General features: G+C 34.7%; 1 protein-coding gene, 1 non-coding gene and 1 pseudogene across 3 annotated transcripts in view; 2 read left to right on the top strand and 1 right to left on the bottom strand.

Annotated features, from left to right (window-relative positions):
- LRCH2 (leucine rich repeats and calponin homology domain containing 2) overlaps positions 1-23005 on the top strand; it is a 93018-nt gene extending 70013 nt beyond the window's left edge. For both annotated transcript variants that reach the window (XM_057538070.1, XM_007182325.2), the window contains exons 15-21: positions 5602-5646; positions 8609-8659; positions 10907-10964; positions 11728-11840; positions 12022-12159; positions 12313-12390; positions 20237-23005. In XM_057538070.1, coding sequence (XP_057394053.1) covers positions 5602-5646; positions 8609-8659; positions 10907-10964; positions 11728-11840; positions 12022-12159; positions 12313-12390; positions 20237-20356 — 603 coding nt within the window. In that variant the 3' untranslated portion in view covers positions 20357-23005. The remainder of the gene's footprint in view (positions 1-5601; positions 5647-8608; positions 8660-10906; positions 10965-11727; positions 11841-12021; positions 12160-12312; positions 12391-20236) is intronic.
- LOC103010201 (ATP synthase subunit f, mitochondrial-like) lies at positions 2761-2994 on the bottom strand (annotated as a pseudogene).
- On the top strand, positions 8988-9116 carry LOC114237969 (small nucleolar RNA SNORA35). The gene has a single exon (XR_003623416.1). It is a non-coding gene; the product is annotated as a small nucleolar RNA SNORA35 (small nucleolar RNA).
- Positions 23006-24312: the final 1307 nt, after the last annotated feature.

The raw sequence follows: 24312 nt of genomic DNA, 5'->3' as shown, positions 1-24312 counted from the left end.
AATCACTGCATTTCTCAAAGTAAAGGTATTCCAGAAAATACATTACTTTATTAAAAATCTTTTACAGAAATTTATTAATATCATTTGAATAAGATATACAACAAAGTATGAAAATCTAACCTTTTTTCAATAATGTTCAATGTAAATTAGTAGCTTTAATTTCTTGTAAGAATGACAACACAAATTTCTAAATGCATTTGATGATTCATTTCTAAATAAAAAAGTTAAAAAACATCAGAATAACTATACCAGATTAGTTTTAAGGATTATTTGATTTATTTAAATGCCATATATATTTGTCATCAAATGTATCTCACTACTTTTGTGATAAAACATTATAATGACTCTTAAAATACATATCTGATTTCATAAATATAGTACAATATTTTAATTTAATGGCTAACCCCAAGGAAAATATTTTTGTGTACTTTCTCTGACCATGGTTAATTTTATACTGGAATAGGGAAGCCAACTGGGCTTGTGAAATAACCTGATTTGTTCTGAGTCAGAGTTTGTGCACAAGTACTGTCCCTTCTGTGAAATTAATATAAGCTTCAGAGATGAACTGATCTTTGTGTTTCTGAACAGACCTTTATTGTAGTATTTGAATTTAGATATAATAAAACTTCAGTTATTCAGACTAACGTTAACTGAGGACAGCTGAGTTGAGTTAGTAAGAAGTTGGACTTATAGAATATTTAAAAATCTATGTATATATTCAGATTTGGATTTTAGGACCTTTAAATATGTGCAGTAATGCAAAACTAAGTATCTTCCTAAGTTTTCATGTATAATGGATATTTTAAATTAGAATAGCAGTTGAGTAACAATAATACAAGTCTCATTATCTAAGTTCTCGACTGCATCATCCTCTGTTTCTTTCCTTTATCAATTATCCGTTCACTCTTCTATGTCCTTTCTCTTTACCTTCCATCTTATAAATGTGCTCAGACCTCTCCCATTATCCCTCATTCCCCTTTCAGCTGTTGCCTTATCTCTTTGTTTTCTTCTAGGGCCAAACTTGCCATTTCTAGATCTGCAGTTTCTGATCACTCCTTAACCCACTGCAGTCTGTCTTTTACCTCCATTTCTCCATTGAAATAGCCCCTCACTGGAGCCTAACATGTACCTACTAACGGCAAAATCTAGTGTAGCATTTGACAGTGATGACCACATCTTTCTTCTCAAAACTCCTTGCTTGGTTTCTGCCTCATTTTCCTTCCCTGATTCTTCTTTTTTCTTTTTGATGCTCCTGGCTAACTTTTCTTCTGATTTTTCTTCTGCTTGTTTTTAGGGGTCTCATCTTTTGTTACTCTCTATGAAGCTTTTATGATTCCAGATGTCTCATATTCTCCTGGGTCTAAAGTTACATCTCATAACTTTTTTTTCCTGTTCTCTGTACCTGTGTTTCTAATTGTCTGGATGCCATGTATTTCAAATCAATATGTATCCCCCTCCTGCCCCGCCACCATGGAACTTGCTCCTCCTCTCTGTTCTTTATTTTAGTTAGTAGTGGTATTACCCACCCAGTTCTCTAAGCTCTATACCTCAGTCCTCCTTGATCTTGCTCTTTCTTTCTTCTTAACTTATTGGTCACCAGGATGCTAATTATGCATCTTTCTCCAATTCATTACCTCTTCTCCATATCTACTGCCCTTGCTTTTGTTGGAACCCTCATTCTTTCTTGTCTGGGCAATTGTAATAACTTCTTAATGGTCCCCCTTTCTCTAGTTTCACAGTCCTTAGAGAAATCCCTGGCCTAAAATTCTTTATTGGCTCCCCATTATCAATTACATAAAATTTGGACTTTTAAAAAACTTCACGGCCATCCTTACCTACTTCTCTAAGTTTTATTACCTGCCACAGTTCACTCGTTACTAGCTACTCTTTTTTACATAGGCTGAGCTTTTTTATTCCTTTGTGCTTTCCTTCTTCTGAGCATGCCCATTCTTTTATTCCTGAAAAATCCCTACTAATCATTTAGGATTTAAGGATGAGAGTATAGCATAGTGGTTAAGAGCTTTGACCTCAGAAATCAAACCACTTTGGTTCCAGTCCTTTCTTAGATATCTACTAACTGAGTGACTTTGGCAAATTATCTAATCTTGCTGAGCTTATTATTATTTTTTTTTTTATCTTCAGATGACTCTAATAGTATCTTCCTTCATAAGATTATTGTAACTACTGAATTATTTAATAATACAAAGTGCTTAGAACAGCACTTGCCACAGAGTATACACTAATAAATATTAGCTTATTATTCACTGAAATGTCACTTTTGTTTTGTTTTTTGTTTTTCTACCAGTCATCTTTTTTTAAAATAAATTTATTTTATTTATTTATTTTTGGCTGCGTTGGGTCTTCGTTGCTGTGCACGGGCTTTCTCTAGTTGCGGCGAGTGGGGGCTACTCACTGAGGTGGATTCTCATTGCGGAGCATGGGCTAGTAGTGCCTGGGCTTCAGTAGTTGTGGCACACGGGCTCAGTAGTTGTGGCTCGCGGACTCTAGAGTGCAGGCTCAGTAGTTGTGGCGCACGGGCTTAGTTGCTCCATGGCATGTGGGATCTTCCCGGACCAGGGTTCGAACCCGTGTCCCCTGCACTGGCAGGCGAATTCTTAACCACTGCACCACCAGGGAAGTCCCTACCAGTCATCTTTTTTCAGATGTTAATTCTCAATTAGGATATGAAAGGATTCAGCAAAGATCAGGGCTGCTGGGCTAAGAAGGTCATGGTCAGGAATGCAGACTGCATCCTCCTTTTCAGTGGTACTTGCATAACTGCTCATGTTTGAGTTCCTTGTAAGAAAGGCAGTAGTTGAAAAGCACATAAGCATGGAAACTCCAGTGACATACTTGTAATACTGGTAGTAACCTCTTTGAAACTCTCCAGCAGTGCCTTTAGAGGTGAAATCCTGCATCAGTATCAAGCTTGGGCAGCTCCCCTGTTTTGACATCCATGAGTTTCTTCTCCTTCACTAGTATGACTGATGCCATCTTGGGGTCCTGGTGTCCAACTGTCTAAATGTCACTCTTTTGTTGAAGTAGAACAAGAACAAGTGCCGTCAGTGACATCGTGCCTAAGGATGGCAAATAGGTTTATTCACACATGCCAACTCTATTCAGTGGCTATCTGGAACATTGGATTGAAAGTATATTGAGGCTATGTCTGGAATCAGCTGGAAAGAGCACCTTGGTAGATTAGTGATAGTTGTCATAAGTCATAGGAGAGACAGTGGAGGAATTTAGGTCTTGTATTTGTCATCCTTAATGCTGCTCATCCTCCAGTTTGTGGTTGAGCTATCAGGTAGGTTATCTGTTTTTCCAAGAGTTATGGAAGATAATGCTGCATAAATAAAGGGGGCCATTAACTAGAACCTTGAATGCCAGGCAGAGAAATTTGGGCATAATCTGAAAGTTATGTTTTTTCAACAGAAGAGTCATGAGTTGTGCGTAGTATTTTGAAAAGGTCAATCTGCCACTAATTTGCAGGATAATTACTGGTGAGGAGGAATCAGAAGAACTTTAGTGGTTGTCATAACTGTATTTCCTTGATTCCTGCTCCTAAAAACAAGCACTGTTTTACATTCTAGCATTTGTGATATTAAGCATATTACCTCTGTGCCTTAGTATAAAATGGAGATAATATTGGGTTGGCCAAAAAGTGCCTTCGGTTTTTAATTAAAAATAAAAGGCACATTTTTCATTTTCACCAAGAACTTTATTGAACAACATATTCACTCTTTTGTTCCACTACTTTTTGCCATTTTTCAGGCAACTTCATAATTCCATCTTCCCAAAACTTTTTATCTTTTTGAACAAAGAACTGTTCCAGGTGCCTTTTACAGTCTTCCAGGGAATTGAAATTTTTTCCGTTAAGAGAATTTTGTAAAGACCTAAATAAATGGAAATCCAAAGGTGCAATGTCTGAATATGGCAGATCAATCAGAACTTCCCAGCCAAGCTGTAACAGTTTTCGCCTGGTCATCAAAGAAACATGCGGTCTTGCGTTATCCTGATGGAATATTATGCGTTTTCTGTTGACTAATTCTGGACGCTTTTCGTTGAGTGCTGCTTTCAGTTGGTCTAATTGGGAGCAGTACTTGTTGGACTTAATCGTTTGGTTTTCCGGAAGGAGCTCATAATAGAGGACTCCCTTCCAATCCCACCATATACACAACATCACCTTCTTTGGTTGAAGACCAGCCTTTGGCATGGTTGGTGGTGTTTCATTTCGCTTGCCCCACGATCTCTTCCATTCCACATTATTGTACAGTATCCAGTTTTTATCTCCTGTCACAATTTGTTTTAAAAACGGAACGTTTTCATTACGTTTAAGTAGAGATTCACGTGCAGAAATACGGTCAAGAAGGTTTTTTTCACTTAACTTACGTGGAACCCAAACATCAAAGCGATTAACATAACCAAGTTGGTGCAAATGATTTTCAACACTTGATTTGGATATTTTGAGTATGTCGGCCATCTCCCGTGTGGTATAACGTTGATTGCCATCAGTTATTGTTTCGATTTGATCGCTATCAACTCCAATTGGTCTACCCGACCGTGGGTCATCGTCCAACGAGAAATCTCCAGCACAAAACTTCGCAAACCACTGTTGACACATTCGATCAGTCACAGCACCTTGTCCATACACTGCACAAACCTTTTTTTGCATTTTGGTTGCATTTTTACCTTTCTTGAAATAATAAAGCATAATATGCTGAAAATGTTGCTTTTTTGTTCCATCTTTAATATTAAAATGGCTATACAAAAATTTACCAATTTTGATAAGTCTTTTTTAAAATGCAAGCTGATATGACAGCTGTCACATACAATCTAACAAAATTGTTTTGAATGAAGTTAAAGACAACTAAGTGCTGCTAGAGCCATCTTACGGAAAAAACTGAATGAACCTTTTGGCCAACCCAATACTATTTACCTCAGGGTTGTTAAGAATATTAAATGGGTTCATACATGTAACACACTTCAATCAGTGCCTGGTGTATAGTAACCACTAGTATAAGTGTTATTATCACTGTTACTGTTATTGTATAGTCAATATATACATTTAATGTAGTATTTTTTTAACCTAAAATCAGTAGGTTTCTTAAAAATGGATGACATTTTTGAATGGTGAGATTACAGGCTAGGCGTGAGATAGCGGGGCCTAGAATAGAATAATATTTGAGAGAATTCAGAAGAAGTAAGTCTGAGAGAGATTACAGAAAGAATTGACTTCTTGATGTTTTGTAAATAGTGGATTAAGAAAAAGGAGGATTTAAGACAACACTCAGATAGCAAACCTGAATGAATGGGAAATGGATTGGTTTAGGAAGGAAATGTTACTTGATGTATGTACTTAGAACAATGCCTTGCACATAGAAAGTACTGTTTTGTGTTAGCTATTAGTAAGTAGTAGGACTGTTTAAACTGGTTATGTAATTAAACAGTTTATTTATCTTTACATATAATGTACATTTTATATATAATTTAGATAATTTAGTAAAAGTACCAAAATGTGAATAAACCTCATATATAATTTACTAGTTAGAGAATTTATTTGTTCAAGGAAAAATAAAATAATGTGATTTAAATATTTTTCAGTATAAATCATCAAGGAAGAGTTCAAGTGGCAATGAAAACGATGAGGTGAGAAAAGAGGGTAATATTAGCAACTCTTTAAAATACTTACTTTTCAAATGTAGTTGGCTCAATCAGAGTAAAATGTAATTCATCTTTCAGTTTGTTATTGATTTAACGCACAAGTTTTCTCCAATAATAAAAACTGAGCATCGTTAGACAATTATTAATTTAATCATGTGATTTCCATCTGTCCTTTGTAGTTTAGCTTTAGAATTTTATTAACATTCATCTTGAAGCTAATTAATTTAAAATTTTTACATTTTCCTGTATTTTATCTTCTTAAATCAACCTGGTGGTCAATTGAGATTTTTTCCTTTGGAATTTATTAATCTCTTTTCACAGCTCTGTATACTATTTCAACACTTAAAATTAGATTTCTACAGTTTGTGCATTACTATAAATTTTTCTACCTCTTCATTTTAAGCTGTACAGCAGCCTGGCATTTTTGAAATGATACAGTCTCATCACCATGAATACTTAAGCTTTGTATATTTTTGTTTGGAAGGATTGGTAATTCATTTGATGTTGGATACTTGGCAGGGCTTCTGAAAACTACTTTAATTTTAGGAAATGGAATCACCAAAAAAACGTTTGTTGTACTCTGAGCTAGAAGTTCAGCTTGGATATTTTCCCTGTCCCTTTATATATATTATATCCACTTTGGTCCTGCCTGCTTCAATATCTAATCAGTTACCAAAACCTTTTTTTTTTTTTTTTTTTTGATACAGAAATATTTTGAATACATTCCCCACCTGCATTTCTGCTATTTCTGCTCTGGCACAGGCCCTCCTCATTTCTTGCCTGTATTACTGCAATAGCATCCTTGATCTTCTCCCTTTCTCCAGTACATTCACCTCTCTGCTGCCAATGATTGTTTCAAAGAACACAAATATGATCAGGCCATTCCCTTGCTTAGAAACCTTCACTGTCTCCTCATCACTTAGAAGGTAAATTCAAGGTCCTTCTTCATTAAGCTCCTGCTTACCACATCAGCCTCAACTCGCGATTTGCCTTCCTTTCACCATACTGTCCAAAAATGTGGAATTACAAGGTTTTCTGCACTCATCCTTACATTTATTGCTTCTTTTTTTTAAGATCTTTATTGGAGTATAATTGCTTTACAATGTTGCGTTAATTTCTGCTGTACAACAAAGTGAATCAGCTATATGCATACGTATATCCCCATATCCCCTCCCTCTTGAGCCTCCCTCCCACCCTCCCTATCTCACCCCTCTAGGTCGTCACAAAGCACCGAGCTGATCTCCCTGTGCTATGCAGCAGCTTCTCACTAGCCATCCATTTTACATTTGGTAGTGTATATATGTCCATGCTACTCTCTCACTTCGTCCCAGCCTCCCCTTCCCTCTCCCTGTGTCCTCAAGTCCATTCTCGACGTCTATGTCTTTATTCCTGTCTTGCCTCTAGGTTCTTCAGAAACATTTTTTTTTTTTTAAAGTTTTACTTGATTTTATTTATTTATTTATTTATTTTTGGCTGTGTTGGGTCTTCGGTTCGTGCGAGGGCTTTCTCCAGTTGCGGCAAGCGGGGGCCACTCTTCATCGCGGTGCGGGGACCGCTCTTCATCGCGGTGCGCGGGCCTTTCTCTATCGCGGCCCCTCCCGTCGCGGGGCACAGGCTCCAGACGCGCAGGCTCAGCAATTGTGGCTCACGGGCCCAGCTGCTCCGTGGCATGTGGGATCTTCCCAGACCAGGGCTCGAACCCGTGTCCCCTGCATTAGCAGGCAGATTCTCAACCACTGCGCCACCAGGGAAGCCCAGAAACATTTTTTTTTAATTCCATATATATGTGTTAGCATACGGTATTTGTTTTTCTCTTTCTGACTTACTTCACTCTGTATGACAGACTCTAGGTCCATCCACCTCACTACAAATAACTCAATTTCATTTCTTTTTATGGCTGAGTAATATTCCATTGTATATATGTGCCACATCTTCTTTATCCATTCATCTGTCGATGGACATTTAGATTGCTTCCATGTCCTGGCTGTTATTGCTTCTGTGCCTTTGTCCTTGTTGTTCTCTCATCTTGGAATATTGTTAAACATCTACTCAGTTTTTTAGTTTCTCAGGAAACTTGATTTTATCCACCACCCCCACCATTTCCCCAGGTGCCCCTTATCTGTGCCTCATAATATATCATGCATAGCTCTATCCTTATACTGAGAAAGTTGTACTACCCATGTAAATGAATCTATTTTCCCCCTAGACTGAGAGATCCTTGAGTGGATGATATTTTACTAAATTCCAGTGTCTAGCACCAGTGTCTGATATATAGTAGATAGTAATCATTTGTTGATGATGAATACATGTCCTCTGTGGTATGCATATTCAAGATTAAATGTTAAGAATTTTGTATTTGTTTAGTAGTAGTCATTGAAAAAACATGGACCATTTAGTAGTATTTTATGCAATTCAATTAATTCTTTGTCATTATTTCTAAGCCTGTGTTAGATACACATAATTTTCCAGGTAATTGTTATTATTTGGCGTGATGGAATTTTTGCATGCTTCCATGTACCTGTCTCAGATTGTAACGTATTGTTGCCATTTCCCATCAGGAATTAATCTTAACACATGGCTATTTTCTAAGAAATATAGAAAGGTTTTTCATTTGTGATATTTAAAGGAAATACATTTATAAGAAAATATTTGATGTAAGTAGATACTACTTCTAAAACTTTAAAGTGCTTATGAATCACCTGGGGATGTTACTGAAATACAGATTCTGATTCAGTAGGTCTTGGGTGGGGCCTGAGATTCTGCATTTCTAACAAGCTCCCAGAGGATGCTGCTGGTCCACAGACCACACTTTGGCAAGGTGGTAGATGGCATTTTCCAGATTCTTCCTTTAGTAGTTAATCAAAAAATTTTCAGTTTTCCTTTTATATGTCTAAATCATCATTCATATTTTAATTTCATCTTTCATCTTCTTGTTTTTATATTTTAGCAAGACAGTGATAATGCTAATATGTCACCACAATCTCCAGTATCATCTGAGGTACAAGTTCTGTTTTTAAATGTGTTTACATAGGTTTCTTTGTCTCTTCTCTCTAACCTCATCTTTCTTTTTTTTAAATGTAATTTATTCACCCATATTTTAAAATCCATAGTAGGTTAATTTATACAAACCTAGCCTATAAAAAATTCTAAGAACACCATATTTTTGAACAAACATTCATAATCAATATCACTTAAATTAGTTATTGAAAAATGCCTATAGATCACAGAAAATAATTCACTTTATAAATTTTTTATGTTTTATAATTCATCCATATTTTGAAATCAATAAGAACAGCTTTCAGATTTTAAATCTGAAAAAAGTACTTCAGCATTGTGCAATGGCCTTTGGTTTTTCTCATAACCAATTAGGTCTGAAAGCAATGCAAGATAAACTTCCTTTTTCCACGAGAAACATCCCTGTAGTGGGTTGTTCCTATCGACAGGAGGGTACACCTTTCCTAGCATCTTAGACCTAAGGAGGAGCATGGGGAGAAGGGGTAGATGAAAGTTAGAGTTTCTGAGATCTTAACCAAATACCTCTGGTGGTTTGAATGATTAACTCTTCTAATTTAGTTAAACCTATTGCTTCACAATAAGAGATAAATTAAAAAAAATTCTAAACAGTATCTCTTCTACTTCAGATTACTTTAGTATTCTAAAAGTGTATTGGCATTAGTAAATAGATGATTATGCGTTCATTTGGTGAATTCAGAACTTTGTCTAAATGTTTGGATGATCCAAATTCACCATATAACGTTGGTTAATTAGCCAGTATTTCATTTTATATAGGTGGTGTTAATTTTTTAAAAAGCCAGGATTCTTTGTCTATTGTTTTGGGTGAGTTGCATTATAAAACTTTTAAATGGACGTGGACATTAATTTTATAAACATGTTTCTAAATTATTTATATGGCAGGAAAATGGTTTGCATTCTTTTAGAAAATAATTTAAATTAGGATATCCTAAAATTAGTCTTTGTCACATGCTTTTTTGTAAATCCTTTTTTTACTTTCAGTTATAACAAATGTAAGTGCTGCCTTATTTAACTAGGTACTTTATGATTTTATGATCTATGCTCATGGGGAGAGTATCAGTGCCAGTTTTCTCAAATAATTATACTGCTTTTATAATACATTTTTCCTTACATTTGGATAAGTGAAAATTTTGTCTGGAAATTCGTAACACTTTAACCGAAGTAATCAAGACAAACTGAGGCTTGTAGACGGATAGGGTGGTGAGCATGTATTTTAGTAGCTCAACTGACTTTCAACTTGAACTGCTTATCATATGTTAATCAGAAAATTAAGAGAGTCAACAGAATTCTGATTGTTTTAGTTTCATCTGTGAAAGGAAAATGATAAAAACAATTAGGATAGTGCTTTACTATTAACAAAGTGCTTGCCTATACATTTAAACCTAAGAGCAGTCCCATGAGCTGGGTAGTATCCTCATCATTTTACAGCTGCAGAGACTGATAACTTTTCCTAAAGACTCCCGTCAATAAATGGTAGAGAAGTGACTGAAGCCCAAACTCTAGCTACTTCAGTTGTTGTACAGATTCAATAAGATGCTGCTAAAATTTCATTATCTTTCCATCTTATAATTTACAAAGTGCTTTCTTTTAGTTATCTCAGTTAATATTTACAACATCCCATTTTAAAGACGAAGGAACAGTTGCAGAGAAATTAAATGTTTTGCTCAAGGCTTAGCCTAAACTTTCTGACTCTAAGTTCAGATTTTTAAAATATACCACAGTTCTTTCCAAAGCACACTACTGTGTGGAAGCACTTTGAAACAATGTGCATTCAGCTGGAAGAAATAATACTTTATTATCTATCACTCTGCAGCCCCTATTAGTATGAATGTGTATATTTGCCTCAGATTATCCACTAAGGGTCAAGTCCATAGTAGGTACTGAGTAAGTTTTACTAATTTCACTTATCTTTTCATTGAAACTTTTTTTCATTTTGGGGGAGACTTTAATCTGGTTCTTCATTCAGAAAATATCTGTTTTATATGCTTCAATAATTTTCTTTTTCATTTTCCTTATACTATGAGGGAGAAGTCAATCAGCAAATATTTATAGACCTTTTAAAAGTGAAATATATCAATTTGAATTGAAATGCGTTTACCTTTCTCTGCTACACTAATCATGGAGAAAAATACTTCTCAAAATTGGAATGGATATGAATAACTACCTTGATTATTTTGAAAGAAAAGAGGTTTTATTTGTTTTTTGTTTTTAGGAGTATGATAGAACTGATGCTTTTTCACATGGTCCCTTTGGCTTGAAGCCTAGATCAGGTAAATACATATTCTGCAAATAAAATTTATTGGCTATATATGAAACTAGAGTTTCTCAGCTTAAATGGGATTGATTCCATAGTTTTAAGTACACATAGATTCTTTCCCCTCTCCTAAAAGTAATTTTCTCTTAACCTTATTTGTCTTTCCAATTCCCATTCCCCATTTCTTTCTTCCTCTTTACTTTCAAGCTCCTGAAACCTCAGCTTTTTGCCTTAGATATACTGCAGTCTTATTTCTACTCTACTGTGACTGCTATTAGAATGACCACTCTGCCAGCAGACCAAACACTGTTTGAAATTATAGCACTCCATTATATTGTGGTTTTAAAAAGGGATCTTTTCGCATTTGGCAAGCCCAAAAGAAAATGGATCCATGTTACTTGGCAAGGTATTGAATTATAGTTTTTATTCGTGAATAACTGTATTGACCTTCAAGAATAATTTCCTTTTTCTTTAAAGATAATAAAGGCTGATTTGTGTTCAGTAATCATTCTTAACCTGGATCATAAGTTTCTAATAATATATGTTTAAGTAAGAACATGTATAGGTGGTAGAAATTGTTACACTTGTCTTCCCTGTTGCTTTCAATTATGCAGATAAGCAGATTTCAGTTATATTCTGTAAAAAATATTTAGAATTTATTGATAATAATAGTGTTTTATGTCATTTTGTTCTGGTTCTTTTTATCATGTCTCTTTCCCCACCGATGGTTGATCCTTCCTGTTAGCTTTGTAATAAGCTAGGAAATTTCTGTTTTATAGCTTTTAGCCGCTCATCTCGTCAGGAATATGGGGCAGCAGATCCAGGTTTTACAATGAGAAGAAAGATGGAACATCTACGGGAAGAACGAGAGCAAATACGACAACTTCGCAATGTAAGTCATATTGACCTTTCAGGTCTGCTTTATAGAAATGGGTTTAATGTGGAAAATTAACAAGGTATATTTTATTTTCAGTACTCTTTAATATTTTAGATTACATAATGATTAGTTGTATAAATATATAACATATATGTTTAGATAGAATATCTGTGATTTATACCCGTTTCTTTTGTAGAATCTCGAATCCAGGTTAAAAGTAATTTTGCCTGATGACATTGGAGCTGCACTGATGGATGGGGTTGTTCTTTGCCATTTAGCCAATCACATAAGGCCACGCTCTGTAGCTAGTATTCATGTGCCATCACCAGCAGTGGTAAGTTTTGTCTGCAATTTGTTAGTTCTCTAAAGGAAGATAGAGCTTCTTGAAACAATCTTTAAATAATATACTTCAATAAATTTAATTTTCAGTTTTTTTTAATTTTGTATAAATATACCTGAAAATATACCTTTTTTTCTTACTTTACAGCCTAAACTTAGCATGGCAAAATGTCGAAGAAATGTAGAAAATTTTCTTGATGCTTGTAAAAAGTTGGGTGTCTCACAGGTAATTATTTTTCTAACAAAATGATCATTTAAATATTAATTTATTGCATGCAAACTGGATTCTTCTTCACAATAGGAATGAGTAATGCTTTCCGAACATGAAAATGAATACCTTCCCTTGGTACCTTCTACTGAGTCCCAGCTTTAACTGTAACAGCTATCTAATGAATGATTTTAAGCTGCTTTTAAAGTAATTGTAGAAATGGTTTCAGTTTTTCACCATTAAGGGCGATGTTGGCTGTGGGTTTGTCATATATGGCCTTTATTATGTTGAGGAAAGTTCCCTCTATGCCTACTTTCTGGAGGGTTTTTATCATAAATGGGTGTTGAATTTTGTTGAAAGCTTTCTCTGCATCTATTGAGATGATCATATAGTTTTTCTCCTTCAATTTGTTAATATGGTGTATCACATTGATTGATTTGCATATAAAGAAGAATCCTTGCATTCCTGGGATAAACCCCACTTGATCATGGTATATGATCCTTTTAATGTGTTGTTGGATTCTGTTTGCTAGTATTTTGTTGAGGATTTTTGCATCTATGTTCATCAGTGATATTGGCCTGTAGTTTTCTTTCTTTGTGACATCTTTGTCTGGTTTTGGTATCAGGGTGATGGAGGCCTCATAGAATGAGTTTGGGAGTGTTCCTCCCTCTGCTATATCTTGGAAGAGTTTGAGAAGGATAGGTGTTAGCTCTTCTCTAAATGTTTGATAGAATTCACCTGTGAAGCCATCTGGTCCTGGGCTTTTGTTTGTTGGAAGATTTTTAATCACAGTTTCAATTTCAGTGCTTGTGATTGGTCTGTTCATATTTTCTATTTCTTCCTGGTTCAGTCTCGGAAGGTTGTGCATTTCTAAGAATTTGTCCATTTCTTCCAGGTTGTCCATTTTATTGGCATAGAGTTGCTTGTAGTGATCTCTCATGATCCTTTGTATTTCTGCAGTGTCAGTTGTTACTTCCCCTTTTTCATTTATAATTCTATGGATTTGAGTCTTCTCCCTTTTTTTCTTGATGAGTCTGGCTAATGGTTTATCAATTTTGTTTATCTTCTCAAAGAACCAGCTTTTAGTTTTATTGATCTTTGCTATTGTTTCCTTCATTTCTTTTTCATTTATTTCTGATCTGATCTTTATGATTTCTTTCCTTCTGCTAACTTTGGGTTTTTTTTGTACTTCTTTCTCTGATTGCTTTAGGTGTAAGGTTAGGTTGTTTATTTGAGATGTTTCTTGATTCTTAAGGTAGGATTGTATTGCTCTAAACTTCCCTCTTAGAACTGCTTTTGCTGCATCCCATGGGTGTTGGGTCGTTGTGTTTCCATTGTCATTTGTTTCTAGGTATTTTTTGATTTCCTCTTTGATTTCTTCAGTGATCTCTTGGTTATTACATAGTGTATTGTTTAGCCTCCAAGTGTTTGTATTTTTTACAGTTTTTTTCCTGTAATTGATATCTAGTCTCATAGAGTTGTGGTCAGAAAAGATACTTGATACGATTTCAATTTTCTTAAATTTACCAAGGCTTGATTTGTGACCCAAGATATGATCTGTCCTGGAGAATGTTCCATGAGCACTTGAGAAGAATGTGTATTTTGTTGTTTTTGGATGGAATGTCCTATAAATATCAATTAAGTCCATCTTGTTTAATGTACCATTTAAAGCTTGTGTTTCCTTATTTATTTTCATTTTGGATGATCTGTCCATTGGTGAAAGTGGGGTGTTAAAGTCCCCCACTATGACTGTGTTACTGTCGATTTCCCCTTTTATGGCTGTTAGTGTTTGCCTTATGTATTGAGGTGCTCCTATGTTGGGTGCATAAATATTTACAATTGTTATCTCTTCTTCTTGGATCGATCCCTTGATCATTATGTAGTGTCCTTCTTTGTCTCTTGTAATAGTCTTTGTTTTAAAGTCTATTTTGTCTGATATGAGAATTGCTACTCCAGCTTTCTTTTGATTTCCATTTGCATGGAATATCTTTTTCCATCCCCTCACTTTCAGTCTGTATGTGTCCCTAGGTCTGAAGTGGGTCTCTTGTAGAGAGCATATATACGGGTCTTGTTTTTGTATCCATTCAGCCAGTCTGTGTCTTTTGGTGGGAGCATTGAATCCATTTACATTAAAGGTAATTATCAATATGTATGTTCCTATTACCATTTTGTTAATTGTTTTGGGTTTGTTATTGTAGGGCTTTTCCTTCTCTTGTGTTTCCTGCCTAGAGAAGTTCCTTTAACATTTGTTGTAAAGCTGGTTTGGTGGTGCTGAATTCTCTTAGCTTTTGCTTGTCTGTAAAGGTTTTAATTTCTCCATCAAATCTGAATGAGATCCTTGCTGGGTAGAGTAATCTTGGTTGTAGGTTTTTCTCCTTCATCACTTTAAATATGTCCTGCTACTCTCTTCTGGCTTGCAGAGTTTCTGCTGAAAGATCAGCTGTTAACCTTATGGGGATTCCCTTGTGTGTTATTTGTTGTTTTTCCCTTGCTGCTTTTAATATGTTTTCTTTGTATTTAATTTTTGATAGTTTGATAAATATGTGTCTTGGCATGTTTCTCCTTGGATTTATCCTCTATGGGACTCTCTGTGCTTCCTCGACTTGATTAGCTATTTCCTTTCCCATATTGGGGAAGTTTTCAACGATAATCTCTTCAAAGATTTTCTCAGTCCCTTTCTTCTTCCCTTCTTCTTCTCGGACCCCTATAATTCGAATGTTGGTGCCTTTAATGTTGTCCCAGAGGTCTCTGAGACTGTCCTCAATTCTTTTCATTCTTTTTTCTTTATTCTGCTCTGCAGTAGTTATTTCCACTATTTTATCTTCCAGGTCACTTATCCATTCTTCTGCCTCAGTTATTCTGCTGTTGATCCCTTCTAGAGAATTTTTAATTTCATTTATTGTGTTGTTCATCACTGTTTGTTTGCTCTTTAGTTCTTCTAGGTCCTTGTTAAACGTTTCTTGTATTTTCTCCATTCTATTTCCAAGATTTTGGATCATCTTTACTATCATTATTCTGAATTCTTTTTCAGGTAGACTGCCTATTTCCTCTTCATTTGTTAGGTCTGGTGGGTTTTTGCCTTGCTCCTTCATCTGCTGTGTGTTTCTCTGTCTTCTCATTTTGTTTAACTTACTTTGTTTGGGGTCTCCGTTTTGCAGGCTGCAGGTTATTAGTTCCTGTTGTTTTTGGTGTCTGTCCCCAGTGGCTAAGGTTGTTTCAGTGGGTTGTGTAGGCTTCCTGGTGGAGGGGACTAGTGCCTGTGTTCTGGTGGATGAGGCTGGATCTTGTCTTTCTGGTGGGCAGGTCCACGTCTGGTGGTGTGTTTTGGGGTGTCTGTGGCCTTATTATAATTTTAGGAAGCCTCTCTGCTAATGGATGGGTTTGTGTTCCTGTCTTGCTAGTTGTTTGGCATAGGGTGTCCAGCACTGTAGCTTGCTGGTCGTTGGGTGGAGCTGGGTCTTGGTGTTGAGATGGAGATCTCTGGGAGATTTTCGCCATTTGATATTACGTGGAGCTGGGAGGTCTCTTGTGGACCAGTGTCCTGACCCTGGCTCTCCCACCTCAGAGGCACAGCCCTGATGCCTGGCTGGGGCACTAAGAGCCTGTCATCCACACGGCACGAAACTCCAGAACTCCACACCTCTCCCCTTCCGTGCAGGTCCAGTTAATTTTTATACATGTTGAAAAGTATGGATTGAAGTTATCTTTTTTTAGGCCTGGGATTGGGAACACACATTGTTTTTTTTTTAAACATTATATTGAGATATAATTACCATACCATAAAATTCACCCATTTAAAGTGTATAATTCAATGGTTTTTAGTATAGTCACAGAGTCGGGCAGCAGTCTAAGTGTAGAATATTTTTATCACCCGAGAAAGAAACCTGTTACCTGTTAACAGTCCCTCTCCTGTTCTATCTCTATGAATTTTCCTATTCTGGACATCACATATTAATGACATCATATGTTATGGGGTCTTTTGTGTCTGGCTTCTTTCATTTAGCATAATACCCTCAAGGTTCATCCATGTTGTAGCATAAAGCAGTACAGACATACCCAGTTTTATTGCACTTCACTTTATTGTGCTTCACAGATACTGCATTTTTTATGAATTGAAGGTTTGTGGCAACCCTGCATTGTCGGATGATGATTAGCATTTTTTAGCAAGAAAGTATTTTTTAATTAAGGTTTTTTTTAAGACATAATGTTATTGTACACTAATAGACTACAGTATAATGTAAACATAACTTTTATATTCACTAGGAAACAAGTTCATGTGACTTACTTTATTGTAATATTTGCTTTATTTGGTGATCTAGAACTAGAGTCTCTATCTCTGAAATATGGCTCTACTTCATTTTTTAGGGCTCTATGTATATACCACAGTTTGTTTACCATTCATCAGTTGATGGATATTAGGGCTGTTTCCACTCATTGTTTATTATGAATAATGCTGCTATGAACATTCATGAACACGTTTTTGTTTGAAAACATTTTAATTCTCTTAGTTAACTAGGTTATATGGTAGTTTATATGGTTGCTCTATGCTGGATTATATGGTAGCTCTGTTTATCTTTCTGAGGAACCGCTAAGTTATTTTCCAATTTACATTACCGCCAGCAATGTATGAGGGTTCTAATTTCTCTGCATACTCACCAACAATTATTATTGTCTACCTTTTTGATTCTAGTCATCCTAGTGGGTCTGAAGTGGTCTCATTGTGGGTTTTTTTTTTTAATTAATTTATTTATTTGGCTGCACCGGGTCTTAGTTGCGGCATGCAGGATCTAGTTCCCTGACCGGGGATCGAACCCGGGCCCCCTACATTGGGAGCACGGAGTCTTAACCGCTGGACCACCAGGGAAGTCCCATTGTGTTTTGGTTTTTTTTTAATAAATTTATTTATTTATTTTTGGGTGTGTTGGGTCTTCGTTTCTGTGCGAGGGCTTTCTCTAGTTGCGGCAAGTGGGGGCCACTCTTCATCACGGTACACGGGCCTCTCACTGTCGCGGCCTCTCCTGTTGCGGAGAACAGGCTCCAGATGCACAGGCTCATTAGTTGTGGCTCACGGGCCCAGTTGCTCCACGGCATGTGGGATCTTCCCAGACCAGGGCTCAAACCCGTGTCCCCTGCATTGGCAGGCAGATTCTCAAGCACTGCGCCACCAGGGAAGCCCCCCATTGTGGTTTTGATTAGCATTTCCTTAATGATTAATGATGTTGGGCATCTTTTTGTGTGCCTATTGACTGTTTGTATATATTCTTTGGAGAAATGTCTTTTCAAATACTGTGCTCATTTGTTAATTGAATTAGTCACCTTTTTATTATTAAGTTCTTTATATATTCCAGATACAAGTTCCTTATGAGATATGTGATTCTAGTTTGCTGAGAGTTCTTACCACAAATGGATGTTGAATTTTGTCAAGTGCTTTTTCTACATCTACTGAGTTAACATATTTTTTCTTTCACAGCATTGTGAATTACATTGGTTGATTTTCAGATATTAACTCAAACCTGGACTGCTGGGATAAGCCCCACTTGGTCATGATGGATTTTGTTGTTTTTATTTTTATATTGTTGGATTCAATTTGCTAAAATTTTGTTTAGCCCTTTTGCATCTATGTTAGTGGGGTTATTAGTCTTCTGTTTTCTTTCTTTTAATGGTTTTGCCTGGTTTAGGTGTCAAGTAATGCTGACCTCATGGAACATGTTAGGAAGTATTCCCTGCTCTTTACTTTTCTTGAAGATTTTGGGTAGAATTGCTATTATTTCTTTATTAAATATTTAGTCAAATTCATTATTGAACCTTGAAGCCATCTAGGCAAGGGGTTTTCTTTGTGGGAAAGTTTTTAACTACAATTCAATTTCTTTAATAGATATAGGGCTATTCTAGTTTTCTATTTCTTCTTGTATGAGCTTTGGTATACTGTGTCTTTCAAAGAATTTGTCTGTTTCATCTGGTTTGTCAAACTTATTGTTATAATGTTGTTTATAATGTCCCCCTTATTATCATTTTAGTATTTGTAGACTCTTGTGGTATCAATTCTTTTATTCCTGATATTGGTAATTATTGTATTTTCTCTCTTTTTTGTGATTAATCTAGCTAGGGATTTATGAATTTTAAAAAATTTTCTCAATGAACTAATGTTTGGTTTCATTGATTTTTTTTGCTATTATTTTCTGTTTTTTAATTTTATTGTTTTCCTCTCTCATCTTCATTATTTCCTTCTTTATGCTTACCATTGGTTTAATTTGCTTTTCTTCTTCTAGTTTCTAAGATGAGAGCTGAGGTCATTGATTTGAAACCTGTTTTTCTTTTCTAATATATACTTTAGTGGTTTTTTTGAATAAATAAGCAAAATATTAGGAGGGCAACAAATGTTGCAGTGAAAATGGAGTGAGAAGATAGTTTTTGAGAACTATTGATAAATGAGATATTATCAGTAGTATTTGGTGATTGACTTACGGGAGTAAGGAAGAAAGAGACTATTATGATTCCCAGGTTTATGTTGAGAGAGATTGAATAGTGTATTACTCACTGAGGTATAGAATACAGAGGAGAAGTTAATTTAGTAAGAAGTAGTTCTGTTGTGGATATATTGATTTTGATATGTCTTTTGGATATCCATTTGGCTGTATCAAGTTGACATTTGTATCTGGAGCTCAATAGAGAGATCTTGGCAGGAAATAAAGATTTGAAAGTCATCAGGATGGAAAATATAGTTGTTACTATTTGGGAATAAGGGCCCTGTCTTGCCAAGGCTTCCAATGTTTCTAGAAACACTGACTTAAAAAAAAAAAAAAGTAATGTTTCTAGATTTGTAAAACACTGTGCTAGCTAACTAAAACAAATTATGGACCAGATGGGACCTGTAGATGGTCTGTTTGCCACCCAATGTATCCATTACTAGCTTATTTTCCTGAGATGAGCGAGTGTCCCAACTGAAGCAGTAGACTTCATTGTTTCTTCAAAAATGCTATCAAATTTATTTGATGTTGTGCACATGCATGCAGACCTTCAGTTAAAACTCTTGTAGTTTTGATGAGGCTTTGAGAATACCAAGGAGAGGATATAGTTTGAAAAGAGAAGAGGGTGAAGACAGAACCCTTGGAAACATTAAGATTGTTAGAAGAGGATCAGTGAAAGCTAATGAAACCTAATGCAAAGTTGTCTCTGAACCCTCTTTCTCATAGAGTTGTGAAGATCAAATGACACACGTGATGACTTAGAAGAGCAGGCAGTTGTTATTTATTAAATTCTAGACTATTGGAACTAAGAAGCAACACATCACTAGAAGCTGGAGGGAAGTAACCTTAAGACAAAAAAAAGTACTGAAGTGCTGTATACATCACAGACCATGGGAACCTCAGAACTGATAGAAAGAACCAGAGTGGCTAGTTTTGTATAGGACTGAACAGTTTACAAAGTGGTTCCATATATAGACTGTTCTGTTTGTTTCTCACATAGTTCCATTTTCAGGATGAAAAAACAGTCTAAGGGAATTTTAGTACCTTTAGTACTTCATATGGCCCTTAGGTCCCTTGGCTGGAAATGTAGTGCTCTTTCTGCTGTAGCACGAAATCTTAGGGAACATTTAGCACCACCGTCTCACTTTAAAATATTTGCTTATTGTGTGGATCAGATCAACTTCAGGTCAAAACACAACCTGTAAAATAGAATTCCATACCATAAAAATGTATTGAAACAGACATTTTAAAATTAGATTTTAATTTAATTAGAATTGTGTACTTTTTACTTGAAGTTTCATAAAAAGCATGCTTTAAAAACCCAGTTCTGACTTTTTCAGGTTTTGCTACACTATTAAAAAGCAAATGTTCAGATATCATTTGTTTTGTTTTTTCAGGAAAGACTCTGTTTGCCTCATCATATTTTGGAAGAAAGAGGTCTTGTGAAAGTTGGTGTCACAGTTCAGGCTCTTCTTGAATTACCTACAACCAAGGCATCTCAGCTTTCTACGGCTTGATATAACATTTAAAAATCATAAGTGTCTAGTTTCATTTATTTGAAGTGATTTCAAATATCTCAAATTTATGAATAAGGATGTCTAATCAAAAATAATTTTATTAGATCAAGCCTTAGGTTTAAGAAATATTATGTTAAAACATTAAAATTCAATTTTGCATTGCCCAAACTTCTTTTGGGGGAAAACTGGATCAACTTAATAAGAGTTTTTGATAAATTCAAATTCTCTTTTTACTAAGTCAGCTGATAACCTTGATTATTTTTCAATAATCAGATTAATACTAAATTTAAAATGTGGTTTCAATTCAATAATCACATTAGGTTTAATTTTTTTTTTATCATAGCATACTGGTGAACATGTGGATAAGGTAATCATTTTTTACCAATTTAAAACAATTCTATATTTGAGTTATTTAATATACTTGTAATTCTAGTTTATACATAATTTCTTCAATCTTTGGTCTTAGTTTTCTAGAAGAAAAGTGAGTAGAAATTATAGAACTCTGGCTTTATATTGAATTCTTTTAGGATTATAGGTTGGTGCCAAAATATTTTCAGTTGTACTGTAGATTGTTTACATGTGAAGTGCCTGTGTAATTGATGACTCATATAGTCTTAAGCATTTTTGCAATTTCTTTTTATGTATTAATGGAATCAATGGAATTTTAAAATATTTTAGTAGATTTTGTAAGTTCAGTAGTAATATGTGAGGATAAATGTGCCTCACATTGTGACATTTGTGTTTTTTTATTTAGTCCATTGCAGTTTTCGTAAATTGGTTATTTCATGTTGTCAGAAAAACAATGTTAATATGCTTAATTTATGCTATTTAATTTTGCAAAACTTAATCATCTTTTAAAATGTATTATTTGAAGAGTATTTTATTTCTGTATTGAAAATGTTACACAAAGCAGTAAGGTTTTTTTTGCGAATTAGCAGAGTACTTAATTGTCAAGGACATTTTGATAAAACTGCCAAAGTTTGGATTTATATCTTGACTTTCAGGAACGTTATTACATCAGTGTGCTGCCTTTGGTTACATTCAGATTCAGAGAGCAGCAATTGAGGAATAGGTTTTTATTAGAAAATATGTCCATTTGTGGATCCTGTAAATCTTAACTGATCCTCAACATGATGTTGAAATAAACACAAACCATTCTATAAATCTTTTCATAAGTATACTGTTACATAAAGTCCTTGTTTAATTTAGAGATGGATAAATTTGCATTGGTAGTAGTGCAGGAATTTTTCAAAACCATTACTGTGATGAATAACTCAGTTTGCTATAGAAAAACCTTAGTATAATTACTTTTGTAGTAGTCAAGCAAGTATCATATCTTAAATATGTGATTATTTGCACTTGTTACCTCTTAATATGGATGCAACTTATTAAAAATGTTGGCCTGGGTATTTCAAAGGTATATATAAAAGGTAAAAACTATTGTGCCAAATGGTATAGTAAGGGTTGGTTTAGGAACAACTCTACTTTTTTTGATCAGTCGGCATGAAGCCATATAATTAAGTTTTGGCTTTAGGATACAGATGTGTTCTTTACATCCCCCAAGGGTCAAATTGAAGCTTTTAAAGAATTAAAGCTTCTTATGACTAAAAGGTTTAAAAATTAAATTATTAGTAATTTATTACTTTAAGTATTTGAGCTAATTAGTTATTATTTTTCAGTTGGATCTTAAAAAACGGCATTGACATAATCAATCTCTCTAGTGAAAACTTGGGTAATAAAGGTAAGAATTGACAAATACCTTAGTTGTTAGTTTTTAATGTAAAAATTTGACAGTGTTACAAATAAAGTGATCATTAAAGGCTACAGCAATCATTCATACTGCTTTCATAGTTATCATGCTGTAGGATTCCTCTTGTTAATCTAGATGTTAATTATTTTACAAGTATTTTCATGTTTCATATCATTGAAATATTAGTGAAATTATAGGCCATTTCCTTATTGCATTTCACTTACTTGTCAATTAATTATTACTTTAAAGAGAAAATACACCAGAACCTTTGTAGCATTCTTTACTGCAAAGCAAAATTCCATTTAAGATGGGTCTGTCTGAGGTCCATACCATGGCAGTTTATTTACTGTAGTGGCAAAAGGCAACATCACCTCTATGGCAGTTTCACAGCATAGTCCCCAAGCACACATTATACCAAGGCTCTGATGTATTTCTTTTAGTATTTTTGAGTAAGTGTAAAATTTACTCTAAATGGTCTTTATGGTTATTATATATTTACTTCATCAGTTATTGAATTGAGAATAACTATCATTATTTGAATTAGATTTGTGATTTGAAGAAGGTTAAATAATCAAACTAAAATATTTTATTAGGACCTAAAACATGCAGTAGATAGCTGCTTCTGCTAAATTTTATTCCTGTATCGCACAAGAAAGAGGTGATGTCAGATATGTTAGAATTGAAATAAGGAGTAAAAATACATTACCGTTTGTTTAATAATTATCTTTACAGAATGCTAGTTTATTGACTTTTCTAACTGAATTTTTTGAAGAATTCAGAAATGTTTGTATTGGTCACAGATCTATCATGATTGATTTTCTGATGCATTTAAAAATAAATGGAACATTAAATGTATATTACTGATGCAAACTGTGGATAAAGTTGAACAAAAAAATTAAAGTCTGAGATTTCTTTTCTCCCTTTCTACCTCTTCTCTTAACATCACAGCATTCATTTTTTGTAGGTATTTGATAGCTTGTGTCTATGTTCTCTAGTATGGAAAAATAGACTTCGAGAGGATATTCAAAGTAAGTTGAGTCTAGATTTTCTTTACGTCATGATATTTTTAGTAGACAATGTTTTCTTTAAAAGAACAATGATTTCCTCAGATATCTTCACAAAATGATGTCACCTTAATTTAAGATAGACTGTATATAACATAAATGTCAGATAAACCTTTACATAAAATAAAAGGTAGGGCACTCCCTTCTGGCCTGCAGAGTTTCTGCTGAAAAATCAGCTGATAACCTTATGGGGATTCCTTTGTATGTTATTTGTTGCTTTTCCCTTGTTACTTTTCATGTTTTTTCTTTATCTTTAATTTTTGTCAATTTGATTACTTTGTGTCTCGGTGTGTTCCTCCTTGGGTTAGTCCTGTATGGGAGTCTCTGCACTTCCTGTCATTTAAAGTTAGGAATAGATTGATTTTTACTGTGCCCCATTAATATGCATCAAGTAGCTACCTAAGTAGATGAGAAATGCATTAGGTATGTACATAAAGAGAAATAGATTTTTCAGTTAGCAAATTGAATTTTCTAGAACTTTGTTGTTCAGATATCTCAATTACTTCTATTGCAAAGAAATACGAAGTAATGCTGTATAATTTATAAAGTAGTAATTAAAATTATACCTTAGGGCAGTGATTCTTTTCTTTTATTGTATAAGTTTCAGGTATACAGCATTATAATTCGACATCTATATATATACACTACAAAGTGATCACCACCACAAGCCTAGTTACCATCCATCACCATACAGTTTACCCTCTTCACCTGTTTTGCCCTTCCCCAACCCCCTTCCCCTCTGGTAACCACTAGTCTGATCTCTGTATCAGTTTGTTTTTGTTTTATTTTCTTTGTTTGTTTGTTTGTTTTTTAGATTTCACTTAGCATAATACCTTCAAGGTCCATCCATGTTCTTGCAAATGGCAGAATTTCATTCTCTTTTATGCCTGAGTAGTATTTCATTGTGTATATAAACCATATCTTCTTTATCCATTCATCCATCATGGGTGCTTAGTTTATTTCCTTATCTTGGCTATTGTAAATAATGTTGCAATGAACATAGGGGTGCATATATATTTTCAAGTTAGTGTTTTTGTGTTCTTTAGATAAATACCCAGAAGTGGAATAGCTGGGTCATATGGTAGTTCTTTTCTTAATTTTTTGAGGAATTTCCATACTGTTTCCATAGTGGCTGCATCAAT

This window comes from Balaenoptera acutorostrata, chromosome X (genome assembly GCF_949987535.1).
Source record: "Balaenoptera acutorostrata chromosome X, mBalAcu1.1, whole genome shotgun sequence".
Classification (NCBI taxonomy): Eukaryota; Metazoa; Chordata; class Mammalia; order Artiodactyla; family Balaenopteridae; genus Balaenoptera; species Balaenoptera acutorostrata.
This window is presented reverse-complemented; position numbering and strand designations above follow the sequence as displayed.